Source organism: Podarcis pityusensis, assembly GCF_964106645.2.
Source record: "Podarcis pityusensis genome assembly, chromosome: 14".
NCBI lineage: Eukaryota > Metazoa > Chordata > Lepidosauria > Squamata > Lacertidae > Podarcis > Podarcis pityusensis.
In genome coordinates this window covers 44975762-44990780 of record NC_138039.1, presented here as the reverse complement: position 1 = coordinate 44990780, position 15019 = coordinate 44975762, and the positions used below count along the sequence as shown (strand labels likewise).

The 15019-nt window shown below is 43.8% G+C and overlaps 1 protein-coding gene across 1 annotated transcript in view; it reads left to right on the top strand.

Moving 5' to 3' along the window:
• Positions 1 to 224: 224 nt before the first annotated feature.
• Positions 225 to 15019, top strand: part of TBC1D21 (TBC1 domain family member 21) — a 43107-nt gene continuing 28312 nt past the window's right edge. The window contains exons 1-4 of the mRNA XM_080980513.1: positions 225 to 483; positions 5123 to 5230; positions 11038 to 11141; positions 12706 to 12800. Of these exons, the coding sequence (XP_080836639.1) occupies positions 391 to 483; positions 5123 to 5230; positions 11038 to 11141; positions 12706 to 12800 (400 nt within the window). The 5' untranslated portion in view covers positions 225 to 390. The remainder of the gene's footprint in view (positions 484 to 5122; positions 5231 to 11037; positions 11142 to 12705; positions 12801 to 15019) is intronic.

Here is a 15019-nt window from a genome sequence, read left to right as displayed (position 1 = left end):
TGGTGTTATTGAACTCCATTTCCCATCAGCCCCAGCCAACATATTCAGTGGTCAGGGATGGTGAGAGCTGAAGTCAAGCAACATCAGGCCACAGGTTTCCCAAACATCTCTCACACTAAGTATCTCCAAATGCCCTTGCCCCTTGAGAGAACATCCATTCTGCAAATCCTTTCTTTATCCAGTGACCTCATGCCTCTGTGACCTCATGCTACTATGGTAACCACTTTCAGTTCTGCAGGGGAAATCAGTTGACTTCATCTCCATGAGTCTCATTCGTTTGATGAAAAGACAAAGGAGAAGATCAAGGGAGCCTTTGGCTTCTCTAAGAAGTGTAAAGGGAATTCAGATTTGTTTGGTTTGGAGTGATATAAGACTATTTTTTGTGGGACAATGCAGAAAGGGATATCTACAGAAAAGGTTGAAGGCCCAACGTCCTCTGAAGAAAATATTGTAGGACTCAGGGCTTCTATCTCAACTCTACTGGTGAGTTCCCCTCCATTAGCATAATGAGGACCAATTGGAAGAGCTGGTGAAGGGAAAATCATGATAAGGCATGATAACTGTCTTCAAAGGGTGTCATGCAAGAAGATGGATCAAGCTGTGTTCTGTGGTGCTGCAGATGGAACTGGGAATGGCAGGGAAGCATATTTTGGGTAAACATCAAGAGAAACTTCCCTGACCATTGGCCAGAGATGCCCAGCAAGATGTTGTCTACCCATGGTGTAAACCATAATAAGCCAAATGGACCAGCAGTCCAATTCAGTGGAAGTATATGTAATGGTGATGGTGCCAGCAAGGGCTTCCTGTTAAATGTTGACACCCCACCCCTCCTTCTATTTGTGTGCTCACCTGTTGGATTTGCATTGTCATCATGGGAAGCCTTGCAAAAACTCAAGGCTATCAAGTTATCAGTAGGTATAAATGTAGCATTCTCTCCTAGCAGACTTTGGCCAGCTCTCAATTTCCCCGTCAATGATTTTTCGACCCGAAGAGATTCCTGTGCCTTGAAAATCCCATAATTTCTTTTTCAATTCCATAGGCCACACAGCTTCTGTGATTTTGATGAGATTTACTTAAATGGCCCCCTCTGCCCGATGTCATTGATTTTATTTCCTCAGTCCCTCTCATCAGGTTGTTTGTAACTAATTACACATTCAGTCTTGAAGCTTGTAACTAAACCTAGGTACAAATATCCCAGCTCAGGTTTCCCAATTGGAAAATGTACAATTTGAGAAGGAAGTGAGAAGAGATATATATGCACACAACATTTATATACTATTTGATTGTAATAAAATCTCAGAGCAGTCATATAAACATTTTAATTGTTTTTGTTTGTTTGTTTTTATTGATTGATTGATTGATTGATTTATATACCATCCTTTATCCAAACATCCCAGCAGAGTGTACAAAATTAAGTTCATAATTTTTACAGCATAATAAAAGCATAATACACATAATACAGCATAATATAATAATAATAATAACAGGCCCTCCACACCACATTTAACAAGCCATCGATTATTTAATGGCTGAAGAGCTGGGTAAAGAGGAATGTTTTCACCTGGCACCTAAAAAGAGGTAATTATGGCACCAGAACAGCCTCTCTGGGGAGAGCCTTCCATAGATGGGCAGCCACCACAGAAAAGGCCCATTCTCGTGCTGTCACCCTCCAAACCTTGGATGACAAGTGCAGGGTCCTAGTTAGTTCATATAGGAAGAGGCAGTCCTTAAGGTATTGAGGTCCTGAGCCATGTAAGCCTTTATAGGTTAGCACCAGCTCTTTGAACTGGGCCTGGAAACTAATTGGCAGCCAATGCAGTCAGGCCAGGATCAGTGTGATATGTTCAAACCATGTTGCTCTGTTGAGCAACCTGGCTGTCAAATTTTGCAGCAGCTGCAGTTTCTGAACCATCCTCAGAGGCAGCCCCACATATAACAAACACACTACAGTAATCCAACCTAGAGGTTACCAGAGCGTAGGCCACAGAAGTTAGGCTATCTCTGTCCAGATAGGGGCGTAGCTGGGCCACCAGCTGAAGCTGACAAGGCACTCCATGCCACTGAGGCCACTTGGGCCTCTAGTGACAGTAATGGATCCAGGAACACACTCAAGCTATGTACCTTCTCCTTAAGAGGGAGTGTAACCCCCCTCAAGAGTGGGCAACCCATCCATCTTGTCAGGATACTGTCAGCAGCTCCCAGCTAGTTGCCCAGGAAAGTATAAAGAAAAGGAAAAATTTCTTACCACCCATTTTTATTTCAGTCTTACAGGGAGAGGCTATAGAACCCAGCCTCTTGGATAATGGTGTTGTCCCGAGTGAATTTCCACCTCCGTCTCTCCCACTTCCTCATTCATCTCCTCTACAGGTGCTGCTATGTGCCCTCTGTCTTTGAGCTCTTTGCTCTCCTACTTTTAAGGCTCGCCAGGTTCTGGGTCTGGGATGCTTTCTAATGACAACATGTGAGCTGGGTTTTGTTCTGGCTCTCCCATGATTTCCCAGCTTTCCCCCTCATCTCCCTCTGAGCTTCCTCAAACCCCTGTTGTCAATCTATACTGTCTTTATCCTTCTCCTCCCTGGAAGGGTCAGGATGGGGAGGCAGTCTCTGCCATTCCTCCTCTGCCTAGTCCCTGACAATCCGGTGTAAGGAACCACCTACTAACAGTGCCTCTGTCTTATTTGAATTGAGTTTCAGTTTGTTGGCTCTCATTCAGTCCATTACCGAGGCAAGACAGCAGTCCAGCACATCTACTGCCTCACCTGCAGATGTAAAGGAGAAGCAGAGTTGTGTGTCATCAGCACACTGCTGACAACATACTCCCAAACTCTGGATGACTCCACTCAGAGGCTTCATATAGACATTAAACCACATGGGGAATAAAATATATTTGAGGCTATTATATATATACAGCAAACTTTTTCTTTGACAGTTTTGCAGCACACTGTAGAAAATGACACAGCCCATTTGGAACGCTGAAAGCTTTTGCAATACCAATAGATCGGTCAATGAATGGTGAGGATCACCCTGTGGAAGGATTTGAAGCAATGCTCAAGGCAAGAATGGTTTGTGTGGCCACATATGAATTGCCACAAAAAGTGGACACAAATTGGCATACAATTTGCATTTGAGAATTTTATATGCCTCTACACAAGTTATAGCTGAATAAGTACACTAAGTCCCCTGTCAGGTTTTACACTGTAGGTTTTAAATCTGTATATTACCTGCCCTAATTTGATATGTTTTTTATTTAACAGAAGCCATATGCCACATACTCCACAGAAAGCCTCTAAGCAGTTTACAAAGAACAATTCAAATATTCATTAAAATAAAAAATACTGATAAAAGCAAGCGCTAAAAACAAATGGGCATAAAATGCCCGTGTGTGTTTGAATATTTGTTAATTTAACAGATTCCTTCTGAAAAGGATATAAATGCCAGGTAATGTCTTTTAATTGTGTTTATCTCAGTCTGTTAGAAACCATTTATTTATTTATATTTGGGTTTTAATGCACTGAATCAATAATTTAAAAAATTGCAATACAACAGCTGCAAAACAAATAGAGAACTCTTTCACAGAGATAACTGTCCTCTGTTAAGTAGGACACATGGCCACCAACACAGCACACCTTCTAATACTTCACACTCTCTTAACATCCTTCTCATCCTAAGCATTTTTGTCCAAACCCTTCTTTCCGCGACATATACTTGCTGTCTTCAGTGCCAGTACCTCCCAGCAACATCCTCAGGCAATGGCTACATTTGGGACCATGAATTAACCCTGGGTGGTGAAATACCATTTTAATTCTGCAGTGTCCCCAATGTAGCATTGCTCCAAGGCACTGTGAGAAATTGAAATGCTAGGAACAATGGGGAGCTGCCATTTTAATTTCCCACAATGACCCCTATTCCCCACACAGAGCTACCTCTGGCATTGCTCACCCACTCTGGGAACTGTAGCTCTGTGCAAGACTATGGGGAGTCTCCTAGCGACTCTCAACACCCTTAAAACGCATCTCTCAGATTTATTTGTCGGAAGCTGTGACTTCCGACATCATAGCACTTTAATTGTATGATTAGAAAGTGGCTGTACATCCCGGGGGGAGGTGAGCCTTTTTTATTCTCTTTTGATATATATGTATTTGCCGTTTTACTGGGTAAACCTCCCCCAAAAGGCAACGATTTGAAACACGCAAGTGGGTTTGAAAAGAACATTGCTGCTGTTTCCTCAGTGGAAGGAAGGAAAAAAATCTTGGATTGGAGTTACCGTATTTTTCGCTCTATAAGACGCACCAGACCACAAGATGCACCTAGTTTTTGGAGGAGGAAAACAAGAAAAAAAATATTCTGAATCTCAGAAGCCAGAACAGCAAGAGGGATCGCTGCGCAGTGAAAGCAGTGATCCCTCTTGCTGTTCTGGCTTCTGGGATAGCTGCACAGCCTGCATTAGCTCCATAAGACACACACATATTTCCCCTTACTTTTTAGGAGGGAAAAAGTGAGTTATAGAGCAAAAATTACGGTACTTTGTCCTTAGGAGTTGGGAGATGGTGCAAGACTATGGAGGGGTATTCTGGACAGCTGCCCGGAGCAAATGGTGTCTTTTTGTCTGGGATCTGGCGTATTATGGCTCATGTTGGCAGAAACCAAAAATGGAATTGCTGGAAGTGGACAATATTAGGGGGAAATGTTTCACCAGAACTATGAAGACCAGTGGTTGCACACTTAAATGAAAACTAAGTGAAGGATTGACATCAGAATGGTTTATTGACTAATTAAGACTAATTAAGAAATGCAATGTGATATTAGATTATTAGCATTCCGTGAAATTCAGGGCATGGGAAGTCACCTAAAGATATATAATTTGGCAATATATTTGGCTTTTCTTTTCTTTTCTTTTTTGGTTGTATTGTATTTTGGAATGTTATAGTCTTGTTTTTATTGTATTATTAAATTGGAAAACTCAATAAAATATTATTTTTAAAAAAGAAAGAATGTGGCTGTACACACCTTCCCCCAATATTGGCATCCCTACCTGTTTGGTATCCACACCATGGAGTGGGATAGCCTGACGTCCTTTTGCATTGCATCCTGATTAACGGCAATCCCTTGACTTTGTTTCCAGAGTATGAAGAAGTTGCCCATTGACAGTTCAGAATGGCAAAGTTATTTTGATGAGAGTGGCCAGTTACTCAAGTCAAAAGAGTTCATTTCAGCCAAAATCCTGGAGAGGGTGAGTGGTAGCTGGGAACCTCTGCTTGTAGTGTGTGTGTGTGTGTGTGTGTGTGTGTAGTGTTTTTTATTTGCACTGTGAGCTTAGTTGTGTTTCATTTCTCATTTTATTTGCACACCACTTGGAGAGCTTTTTTTTATCAAGTAAGTGGACGTGGGTGGCGCTGTGGGTTAAACCACAGAGCCTAGGACTTGCCGATCAGAAGGTCAGCAGTTCAAATCCCCGCGACGGGGTGAGCTCCCATTGCTCGGTCCCTGCTCCTGCCAACCTAGCAGTTCGAAAGCATGTCAAAGTGCAAGTAGATAAATAGGTACCGCTCCGGTGGGAAGGTAAACGGCATTTCCGTGCGCTGCTCTGGTTCGCCAGAAGCGGCTTAGTCATGCTGGCCACATGACCCGGAAGCTGTACGCTGGCTCCCTCGGCCAATAAAGCGAGATGAGCGCCGCAACCCCAGAGTCTGGACCTAATGGTCAGGGGTCCCCCTTTACCTAAGTAGTTTATAAATCTTCTAAATAAATAAAGATACAAGATGGCAGTTTCGTATGCGCAATGTAAACAGACTGGAGGTGATGAGGCAGTTTCCATTTCCATGCTTGTTGCTATCATTTGCCATTTTTTTTACATGCAATTTTAGATCTACCTTTTAAATATTCCCTTGCAATGCTGATGGTGTGCCCTTTCTCTTGGAAGCTGCTGTTTTTACTCTGGGTCAATATGGGGCATCGGTTAGCATGTTGAACTACAGCTGGGAAGGCCTGGGTTGAAATTCCCACTCAGCAATGAAGCTCTCTCTGGGTGACATTGGGCCCATCACATTCTCTCAGCCAAACCTACCTCACAGGGCTCTTAGGAAGATAAAGGGGGGGAAACCATGTACACAGTGTTGAGTTTCTTGAAGGAAAGGTAGGATAAAAAAAAGTCACACTCCCCATTGCATCCAGCCAAACAGCATCAAAAGTTTTTAATCATGGAGAGAAAAGAATAAAATTAATTTAATTCAGGGGAGGGTTCTGGAAGAGACCTGAGAGGACAAACTCTAGAGTGGCCACTTATGTATCACTCAAGATGGGTGGGGTATAAATAAATTAATTAATTATATTCTATTCTAGTAATAATAATAATAATAATACAAAAACAAACAATGATACATCCAAATAGTGGTATAATACCATGTGCATATCTAGCACAGGTTCATTTTCTTACAAATTTGAAATAACTCCAAACAGACCTAAAATCAAAGGCCTGTCTCTCCACCCAACCTCCATTAGCCTGGAGCTGTTTTGTCTTCAGGAGAGACTTCATTAGCACACCTTTGTCTTCGGTGGCTTTCAGAGAAAGAAACACTCTTCAAAATGACAATTTGCAACTGAAGAACCCTCTGACATGATCTAAAGTTAATCACCACGTGAGAGGTAGCAGAGCAGATACATTAACAGTTTATTAGTAACTGATAAGGTTCCCAGAGAGCTCTTCTTAGATTCAGTGGAATTTTCCGTGTTAAACCTTCAGCAATACACATTCAAACACAGTTCCCATTTCAATGTCAGTTAAACAATTACTCTTAACATTTAAGACTGGGAAAATATGAAATGCAGAGAACTGAAACTGTGAGATTTCTCCATCTCTACCTGTTGGACTGCTCAGTCAACCTCAAGACCTGTACTACTCTCTCTTCTTCAGGTTCTTGATCTTTAAACCAGACTTGGACCGACCAACCAAGTTGTGCTCAGTAAAGCAGACTCCCAAAGCACACGCAAATACCCCCATAGCCTGCTACAGCCCTGCATTTATTTATTTATTTTTATTTTGCAAACATTCAGAATAATACTCAGAAGGAAGGTAAAAAATATAATGATGCTGACATGGGAGAGTGGAGTGGTTTCCTGGGAGTATTGTTACATGATTCATCGCTTCAGGTTTTTCCTATAAGGAGGGGAAATAAGCCTTTTAGAGGCATCACTGGGGCAAGGACACGATGGCCTTGTTTCTACATCCCTGAATGGCCGAGTGGGACTAAGCTGTTTATGAGCATCTAATATATGTGAAAGATTTGTGACTTTCCTTCCACTAGCTCATTTAGCACATCTCCAGAGCCAAGGTGAGGTTGCCATGGTAATCGGAAGCCCCGGCAGCTTCGGAAAAGGATTCTTCTCCAGGGAAGTTTCTTTTCGTGGCAATGGAAGCAGTCTTGCCCAGCAGATGTAGGTTTGGGGTCAGAAGGATTTTCCGTTCACTGGCGTTCCAGCAGAACCTAGAGAGAACTGGAGAAATCCACCTTGGGGGATGATAATCATCAGTGTTGCAGAGCTGCCAACCAATTAAACTTGGATTAAAAAGCTACATTTTAAACCAACTAAATAACATATGGGAGCGGCAACAAAATGTTGTCGTGTGGAGTGCTCCTTTTTTAGGATTCCTGCCATTCCCTCCCATTTCCCCCCACCACATTTTCTTCCCCATCCCAACAGTCAGTCAACATTCCTTGCCCACTGAGTATGCACATTCCTCATTAGACTTGGGTTTTTGGGGGAGGGGTTCCCCTCCCCTTATGTTCCCCCTGGCACAGTAATGTTTCTTTCTACTTCAAAAAAGCTTTTGATTTCCTGAAGCCCGTAAAAATTTCCGTCTTGTTCATGGGTGATACTGCTTTGCCTACATAAACTATGGCACTCATAGTCTAAACCATGGGTACGCAAACCTAGGCCCGGGGGCCAGATCCAGCCCAATCGCCTTCTAAATCCGGCCCGCAGATGGTCCGGGAATCAGCGTGTTTTTACATGAGTTGAATGTATCCTTTTATTTAAAATGCATCTCTGTGTTATTTGTGGAGCATAGGAATTCGTTCATTTATTTTTTTCAAAATATAGTCCGGCCCCCCACAAGGTCTGAGGGACAGTGGACCAGCCCCCTGCTGAAAAAGTTTGCTGACCCCTGGTCTAAACTTTGGAAATATGAGAAATCATCATACAGACGCTCCACAAATGTTTTAAGCAGCATGAGTCTTGTCCACAGGCACACAGTGTAAACCATGGATGGTTCTTTCACATGTGGTGGACTTGTAAAAGGGTAAAAGAGTATTGGGAAATAATCCATAATGAATTGAAAAAATTGTTTAAAAGTACATTTCCAAAAAAAAAGAAGAAGCAAAGAATAACAGAGTCCTTTTTGTGGGGATAATCCAGACGGAAATTCACAGGTGTCAAAAATTATTTATGTATGCTACTACTGTGGCCCATGTTTTGTTAGCCCAAAAATGGAAAACGAGTGAGGTCCCAACCAAAGAAGAGTGGCAAATTAAGCTGACAGAATATGCAGAACTCACAAACTTAACAAAGAATAAGAGAACAAGAAGAACATATGTTTAGAGAAGATTAGAAAATGTTTACTGAATAGGTAAAGGTAAAGGTATCCCTGCCCATACGGGCCAGTCTTGCCAGACTCTAGGGTTGTGCGCTCATCTCACTCTATAGGCCGGGAGCCAGCGCTGTCTGCAGACACTTCCGGGTCACGTGGCCAGCGTGACAAGCTGCATCTGGCGAGCCAGCGCAGCACACGGAACGCCGTTTACCTTCCCGCTGGTAAGGTTTATTGAATACATGGGGGGAAATTGTGTACACCTGAAAATGTTGGCAGCATTAAGATAAACTGAACAGTGTAAATAAGTTGTGATGAATGTAATACAGTGGTACCTCGGGTTACAGATGCTTCAGGTTACAGATGCTTCAGGTTACAGACTCCGCTAACCCAGAAATAGTACCTCGGGTTAAGAACTTTTCTTCAGGATGAGAACAGAAATCGCGCAGTGGCAGCGCGGCGGCAGTGGGAGGTCCCATTAGCTAAAGTGGTGCTTCAGGTTAAGAACAGCTTCAGGTTAAGAATGGACCTCCAGAACGAATTAAGTTCTTAACCAGAGGTACCATTGTAATGGAATACTGAATGGTTTAGTTTTTGTAAAATATGCAGGGATTTAAGATATGTAAAATGAACCATGGAAAGAGAAGAAGGGAAGCCATTGATATTTTAAGGATGTTTAAATGGGTGTTTTAAATTGTAAAACAGAAAAGATAATAAGAGAGAGAGAGAGAGAGAGAGAGAGAGAGAGAGAGAGAACACCATGGATGGTTGTTGAACTCCTTCAGCTCCTGTCATCTCTACCCATGACCCCTGGTTGTGGCTCATGGGGCTGAATTCCAACAGCATCTGGAGAACCATAGGTGTGGTCGAAACCTTTGCAATCCAACCCTCTACACATTGCCTTGAAATAATTCACATTAAAGACAGTGAGACGTGCTTCCAAGTAAGTGCCTTCTAGATGTTGTTGGACTTCAGCTCCCATAAAGCCCAGCCAGCATAAGCCAATGGCCGGGAATGATGGGAGATCCAACAGTGTAATCTCCAAGCAATCCATCTGCCAATTAATCCGATGAAAAGCTTGAACATTTTGCATCTCCCTATTACGTCTTTGGCAAATTGGTTTCACCCACCATGCAAGGGGTTTTTCAAGCAGTCTACATGTTCTAAAGTTGTTTCTTCAGTCGGTGAGAAGTGCTTTCCCACCTTCATTGGAGGGAAGGAGACAGCCACCAAAGCCCAGATGAACCCAGGGAAACCTAGCACTTCTGAAGAGAGCTGTGAAAATGTTCTCTCTCCCCCCTCAAGAGCTCCACAGTCTGTCATAAATGTTAGTCTTTGCCTTGATAAATTTAGCCAGTGCCATGACCTTGGCAGATCCCATTTGTCTCTCGTGTAATTTTATCGAAATTGCCAAGTTATTCCACATCTGCATCCTTTTCCCTTCTCATCTAAACCACAGCATCTGTCCTTGGGACTTGGAGAGTGCTTATTCTCAACCTCTGAACTTGTTGCTTTTCTACCTGGAAAAGCAGTTTGATTGCCACTGATTGCTTACTCAAGTTTAATTATTCTCTAGCGCTTTTAATTTGGCTTTGGGTGAAAGTATTCTATTGGTTAGTTTCTGCTGGCATCAAAACACAGCTAAGCTGTTGAGGGTATGGATGCAAGAAGGCATCATTTTCCATTCCACCCTTTATCCCTTTATTCAGTACAGGCAGCACTGTTCCCATTCCACTGCAGTTCACCTTTCACTGGAAAGGACGTTATTTTTTCACCGTCTGCTGTGGCGCAATTTACACGACATAATTTACATTGTCATTTTATTATTCCAACTCATTCATGCCATCGCAAAGGAAACACAATGCAAAGGGTGAACAGGATGTAATCATTTGCAGACTGAATGCAACAACAGTGAATACCCAATGTATTGGCTGGGTTGATTTATATTCCAAACAAAGGACAAATAAATGAACATTGACAATTTCTGCTCCTGTTTCTGTTTTCGTTGGAATTCTCTGACATTTCATCCCAGTGAAATGGGGGAATCCAGCTGTAGTCTCAGACTATGAAGCTGTTCCTTCAGGGGGAATGCAAGCCCTCCCAGGATAGGTCATCCACCTAATTTTTGGACACAGGAACTACCTCAACCACAGCACCTCTGTCTTATCAGGATTCAACCTCTTACATAGCCTTTCACTTCTTGCCCAGACTATAGACCAGGGACCCCCAAACTCAGCCCTCCAGATGTTTTGGGACTACAATTCCCATCATCCCTGACCACTGGTCCTGTTAGCTAGGGATGATGGGAGTTGTAGTCCCAAAACATCTGGAGGGCCGAGCTTGGGGATGCCTGGTATAGACCCTTGTGGTTGGCTGGGGGTGAGGGAGATGGATGAGTAAGCTACCTGACACACCTTTTTTGGCCTCACCCCCTCCTTTTGTTGTTGTTGCAGGGTTTGGATCCCTCTGTGAGATCAGAAGCATGGAAGTTTCTCACAGGCTATTACTCCTGGAGGAGTTCCTGTGACGAGAGACTGACAGTTGACAGCATGAGGCGGTGTGTGGATAATGCCAATATACAGTTTATTCACTAGATGGCACTAGACTTAGTTGTGGCTGGGTGGAGGCAGGAGCTTCCTGTGGCTGTTGTCTCCTCCCTGGGAGGAGGCTATAAAGTTCTTGTATAGAGTCCTGTCTAAGATGACAGTAAGAACATGAAACAGGTCTATTCTCCCCCACTACACACACACACAAATGCACACATACACACACACACACACACACACACACACACACACACATAGCACAGATTGGTCCATTAGGACAAATGAAGCAATGTCTCACTCTTCCCTCAGCCACGCCCACCAGCCTGTCTTCTTACCCACAGCCAATCAGGGTGTGGCTCTGCCTGTCCTTGGATCTGGCTCCACTTACCATTGGTCTCCCTGCCTTCTGCCCCACCAGCCAATGGGCACCAGCCACTGCTGCACATATGAGCTTGGGGCAGTCCTCAAAAGAACTTCACATCAACTCAAATCCAAAATATCCCGTGAACATTAAAATCGGAGAGCATTTTGAGTTAGAATCACAGAATCGTACAATTGTGAAGTTGGAAGGGGCCCTGCAATACAACTGCCTGCAATGCAGCAATCTCAACTAATGCATCCAGCTTGACTCCTTTCCTAAGGAGTGCTGCATTCAGTTTGACAGACCTTTGTACAGGGGAGGAATGTGTCTGCTTTTAAAAGTTTTAAGGCACTGGGGGAAAGAGATGCACCTATGATGATCGTCCAGCCTCCTGTTCTGCCCATAGCTGTCAACCGTCCCTTATTTGGCGGGAAAGTCCCTTATCCCAGCACCGTGTCCCGCTGCTGTCCCTTATTGATGATGTCCCTTAAATTTCCCGGGTTTCAAAGGAAGCAGCTCCTCTCCCTCCCCCCCTGCCGGCCAGGGAGGAGGGAGGCTCCAACTGTGTTGCTTGTCTGCGTTGCTCACCCAATAAGGAGTCTAAGAACGACTGGGGGGTGGAGCTTGCATGCCTTGAGCCGATCAAATCGGGCACGTTGCCTGGGGACTTGCCTTTGCTCAGCGCTTCCCAGCGGAGAGATGACGGTGGTTTTCCTTGCTGCATCCCCTTTGCCAGGTTGCTGTGCTGTGGGAACCACCGCTCGAGGCTTTGTTTGGCTACTGGGTGGGCTTTCTGCCTTTGGCTTGGAGGGGCTCAGAAGTTGAACATACCGGTGCTCTGAAAATCCCTTATTTTGGCTGCTGATCCCTTATTTTCGAGGCTGCTGGTCCCTTATTTTCAAATCTGTAAGTTGACAGCTATGGTTCTGCCCCTGTTGCTGCCTTTGCCCACAGGAGGCCAAATAAGTGTGTCTTGGGAAAACAGATGAAGGAACAAGCAAACCCAGTGGCAGCACTTAATTCACTAAGGCAGTGGCAGAAGTCCCAGCTGCAGGTCTGGCTGATAGTGGCAGCCTTTTTAATATCCCCACAATGCCCCCACAACATCACTTCAATCTGGGCACCGTAAGAAATTCAAACAGAGGAGGGGTCCACCAGAGGGCACTGGCTTATATTCTGTTCTGTGCAGTGACTATTTCCCCACTTCCTTGCAGGAAAAGTTACGAATCTTTGTGCAACATGTGTGAAAAGATCCAACCTCTGCTGGAGACGGAGCACAGGGATTTCATGGAGGTGCGAAACATCATCAGTGAGTAGTCAGGAAGGCAGCGGTCAAAATGAAGGGAGCTTTCACAATAAATGGGATCTGGGTTTTTACCTAGGTGGCTGAAATGCAATCAATGGGCATTAGGAAACTTACTGATCCTAGGTTAAACCATTGCTCCATCTAGGCTGGACGTAATGAGTGTGATGCCCTCCAATCCAGATGTTGTTGAACTCCAAATCCCATCAGCCTCAGCCAATAGTCAGGGATGATGGGAGTTGTGGTCAGCAAGATATGGCAGGCATCCTTTGCCTACCCCAGATCTAGCCCACTAGAAGGCAGCCCTGTTTGGGGAAGTTTTTAATGTTTGAATGTTTTATCGTGTTTTTAATATTCTGTTGGGAGCTGCCCAGAGTGGCTGGGGAAACCCAGCCAAATTGGGGGGGGGGGGTATAAATAATAAATTGATGATGATGAAGAAGATGATGGTGATGATGTTATTTGACTGGCAGCAACTCTTTGGCAGAGGTCTTTCTCATGACCTGCTATCTGAACCTTTCTAACTGGAGCTGCTGGAGACTGACCCCTAGACAAAGTACATATTCTACCACTGAACTATGGCCCTTCCCCAGCCACATCTCTTGTAGGTCTAGCATAAACATGCTTTTATTTACCCTTGTCTTTGTTTTGAAAGCTTTCTAAGAAAGGTCTGTTAAATTGGAAAGTATCTCTGGCCACCTCCAACCACCTAATCCTGGGGCAGCTGCCATGGGGCCATCTCGACGTTTTACAGGGCAACTCACATCCCTAACCATTGGCCATGCTGGCTGGGACTGACGGGTTTGGAGTCATACAACATCTGGAGGGCCACAGGCTCACCACCCCACCATGATTGGTTGTCTCTGGCTTGAAAAGAGACCTCGTTTCTACAGGATTACAGCCCTATTAGTAATGAAGAACTGTGTTACTGAATATACCGTTAACTCTGAGTGGTCTGATAATTCTTTTCACCATCAGCACACCTCTGCTAAACTATGGAGAGAAGACAATCCTTTCTGCATTCATGGTGAAGTCATCTTCATTGCAGATTCAGTGGTTTCCATCACCACAGGAACACACTTTGTCTTAGTTTTCATGGCTTAGTACGAATGTGTGGTCTCCCAGAGTTATGACTAAGTTGGTGTTTCTTGAGTCCTCCCATTGCCTTTTTGTGAGCTAACCCACAGTTTGGCTTAGCACATTGTCCAAACGGCCATGGCTTAGCCATTGTTTGGCTCAGCCCTTCCTCTGGACTGGGTTATTGAAATGAATTTTTGAAATAAAAATCTGTTTAGATAAAAACGATTTTTAAAAATTGTGAATAAGTTTGAGAATACAAGATGTAAGGTCACAGGAATCTCAAAAAGCACTTGATAAGCATAAAAAATGATTTACAAAGAACAGTTTAAGACTACATATGACATGAACATACACACACACACATGAATGATGGCTACTGTTGCGTGACAATTTCAATTTTTTCAAACACTTCAAATATTACATAAGATCTGCTGGGTTGCATCCAAGTTCATACTTCATCAGAAAGAAAATGGGTAATTTCTTGCAGTTGTCAGCTGTAGATCCCCCTAAAGCAGATTGTTTGATTTTTCCAAATTGTATCTTGTTCATCCAGTATGGTTCTTCTAAAACAGGTATGTTCAACCTTTTCAGACCCAGGACCCCTTTCTGAAACGTTTACCCTATACAGTGGTACCTCGGGTTAAGAATGTAATTCGTTCTGGAGGTTCGTTCTTAACCTGAAACTGCTCTTAACCTGAGGTACCACTTTATCTAATGGGGCTTCCCGCTGCCGCTGTGCTGCCAGAGCACGATTTCTGTTCTCATCCTGAAGCAAAGTTAACCCGAGGTACTATTTCTGGGTTAGCGGAGTCTGTAACCTGAAGCGTCTGTAACCTGAAGCATCTGTAACCCAAGGTACCACTGTATTTGCCTGGTGGTTGAGCTCCTGCTGTGACCCACCTTTGATCAGACATGACCGACTAGTTGAAGACCAGTCTTCCACAATATCTTAAATCATTGGAGCTCTGCTACAAATACTTTAATAGAAATATAGCATTGCCAAATTTGCAAAGGAGCGATTGTGTCTTGCAGAAGGTTCCAGGTTCAATCTCAGTGGGGCTGAGAGAGACCCCTGCTTAAAGAGAGAGAGAGTTGCTGCCAGTTGCTGTAGTCAGTACTGAGCTAGATGGAGCAATGATCTGACT